Consider the following 2,474-nt stretch of genomic DNA (forward strand, 5'->3'; position numbering starts at 1 on the left):
ACAACTCCGTGTGTGCGTAGCCACACGTAGATATCACCCACTCACGGCGAAATTGACTGCCTCGTCGCGGCGGCATTTTGTGTCGCAATTCGCTGAGGTGCAAAGAGGCAGAACACACGCCGCCTGTTCCCCGTGAAAAGGAGAATGGACGCCACCGCATTCTCCCCCGCGACGCAAATATACGCTGCGCCCAGCACGTGGCGCGGTGCACGTGAATTCCGAGAGGGAACTGTTTGCCACGCGACTGGGCCGCACGGGGCGCAGCCTGCGAAGGCAGCCGCAGACACCTCCGTTTCCTTCAGTCGTCGTGGCGGCGGAACCCGCAGTTTCTCAGGGTGCCGGCACATTTGCCCCCGACGCAACCAACAAAAAGAGTGCGGCAGCATATTCCCCGCTGCAAGAGCAGAAGCGGCAGCCCCACTCTGCTGCCACCGCACCACCCACTGAGACCCACACATTCTTCTGCATTTCTTTTTTAGGCCGCACGCCCCCGCAAGGCTCCGTCACGGCAACGCATGAAAGTGGAAGCAAAAACGCCCCGCCACTGTCGCCACCAAGCCACACAACCCAAAAGAAAGGCCCAAAGACGGGGCAGGACAAAGTCCCCGCGCGGACGCAAGCACAGCGGCAGCAAACTCAGACAAAAGAAGTCGCCCACCCCGTGCCGCACCGTTGCAGTTGGCGGCGCCGCGCTTCAAGACAACACTCCCACACGCAGCGCACTGCCTTCGCAAGGAAAGGGAGTGAGTCACAGCGCACACTATTCCTTTTTCGTTGTCTCGGCCTCTTCATAGGCACAGAAGGCATCCTCCACGTGCACTGCAATAAATATATGTCGTGTACGTGTGTGCCTGCAGATACAAAAATTGAAAGAGAGGAAAGAGGATCAAAGCGTGTGAGGACGCACATACACACACAGAAGAGATGCAGGACGCAAAGATGGGAAAACTCGATGACTAAGACTCAAAATGGCACCGCAGCCCGTGCAGTGGCAACACACATGAAAAACGATTTACCAAAAAAAAAAGAAATTACTCCTAAATACGTTTTCACAAGCAAAAGCAAAATATGTTGTCGTGGAAGGCCCCTGTGTTACCCTTCAAAACGAAAAGTGTTCATGTTTTGGCCGCATATAAAAAAAAATAATGATATATTCGTTTCATCCACTGAAGGCCCCCGGTGTCCAGACACCTTTTTACTCGCACAGGGACCCGCAGTGCGTTGCTGTGGCTCTCACTCCCTTCCTCCTTCCTTCTCCCATCGGCGGACACACAATGCCGAGAGCGTCCGCAGACACCCAAGAAAAGCGGTTAGTTGTTTTTCCTCGTGTCTTTTCGAACGAATTCGATTGCCTGCGCGTCAGCCAGCACAGTGGCACACGTCCGCACCCACCACAAACCAGGACGTAAAAAAGAGAGAGAGCCCCGGTCCGTCCCGCAGCGACCGCAGTGAAGCATCTCATACTGCCAGACAAACACGCAGACGTAACGCCCTCGTCAAGAACGAACCGACAAAACAACAACCAACAAACGAACAAAAAACACATCCGTAAAGCAGTAAACCAACAAAATACCCAACCGATACACTAAAAAGCAAATCGATGAATAGCCTCGTCATTGATAGAGGCGAACAATATAACAAACAAAAAGGACGAAATAAAATGAGGACCCCGCTGTGCTGGAGCCGATGAAAGAACACAATCTGTGGGTCCAAAACGAAAAATATATATGCGCAAACGAAAAAAAAAACGTAAAAAAGTGTGCCCACATGAGAAAATATTTACTTCAGAGAGCGCATGGAGAAACGGAGATGTCCTCAGTAGAAGCACAAACTCCCGTCCACCGGGGTCCACTCAGCACAGGGCCGCAAAGCCCCATAGCCACAATAGCAGCAGAATTGACACCCGGAACACATCAGCACGCGTGGAGCCGTCACCCGCATGTTGCTCGGACGCATTAAAGCTGCCACCTGCACGTTGCTCGGATCCATCAGAGCTGTCACCTGCACTTTTCCAAGATACATCAGACTGGCCAACTGCTTTGAGTTCATCTTCACTTAGTCGGCGGTTGTACAAAAAGACGTTCTTTACTGTCACACTGCTGTTTTCGCCGCCACCAAAGTAAAAGTGAGAGATATCATGCTTCCGTGGCTTAAGGACTTGTAGTATGTTAGTATTCCCCACAAGCACGCCGTCCACGTACACGGAGCCCTTGTTGCCCTGCAGCATGAGCGCCACTTTGTACTCCTTCCCCGGCCTCCAAGTGCTGTTGTGTATTGTTCTCGTGATATCGTCGAAGACTGTACCCCACTCGTTCGCCGGCGTGTACGACAGCCCCACAAACGTCGTGTTTCCCTTGTCCTCCAGGTCCGCACGCAGCAGAGGAACGCTTTCGTTCGTAACCTTATGAATCGTCACCGTCGCCACAAGCGCAAACTCGCAATTCACAACGCTGTGCACGTAGTGATGCGTCTGC

At 52.8% G+C, this 2,474-nt stretch overlaps 2 protein-coding genes across 2 annotated transcripts, besides 1 other annotated feature; both read right to left on the bottom strand.

Annotated features, from left to right (window-relative positions):
• Window positions 1-41: 41 nt before the first annotated feature.
• TraAM80_10405 (uncharacterized protein) lies at window positions 42-458 on the bottom strand (the record flags this gene model as incomplete). Its single annotated transcript, XM_029387026.1, has 1 exon — window positions 42-458. One exon carries the CDS (start codon window positions 456-458, stop codon window positions 42-44), a length of 417 nt encoding a protein of 138 aa, XP_029233121.1.
• A 1,043-nt stretch (window positions 459-1,501) lies between these two features.
• Window positions 1,502-1,538: a microsatellite.
• A 314-nt stretch (window positions 1,539-1,852) lies between these two features.
• Window positions 1,853-2,474, bottom strand: TraAM80_10406 (surface glycoprotein; the record flags this gene model as incomplete). Its single annotated transcript, XM_029387027.1, has 1 exon — window positions 1,853-2,474. A coding segment is annotated over one exon (622 nt), but the record flags the coding sequence as incomplete, so codon positions are not given.

Source organism: Trypanosoma rangeli (assembly GCF_003719475.1).
Source record: "Trypanosoma rangeli strain AM80 chromosome Unknown Tra_15.4_contig_00946, whole genome shotgun sequence".
NCBI classification, from domain to species: Eukaryota; Euglenozoa; class Kinetoplastea; order Trypanosomatida; family Trypanosomatidae; genus Trypanosoma; species Trypanosoma rangeli.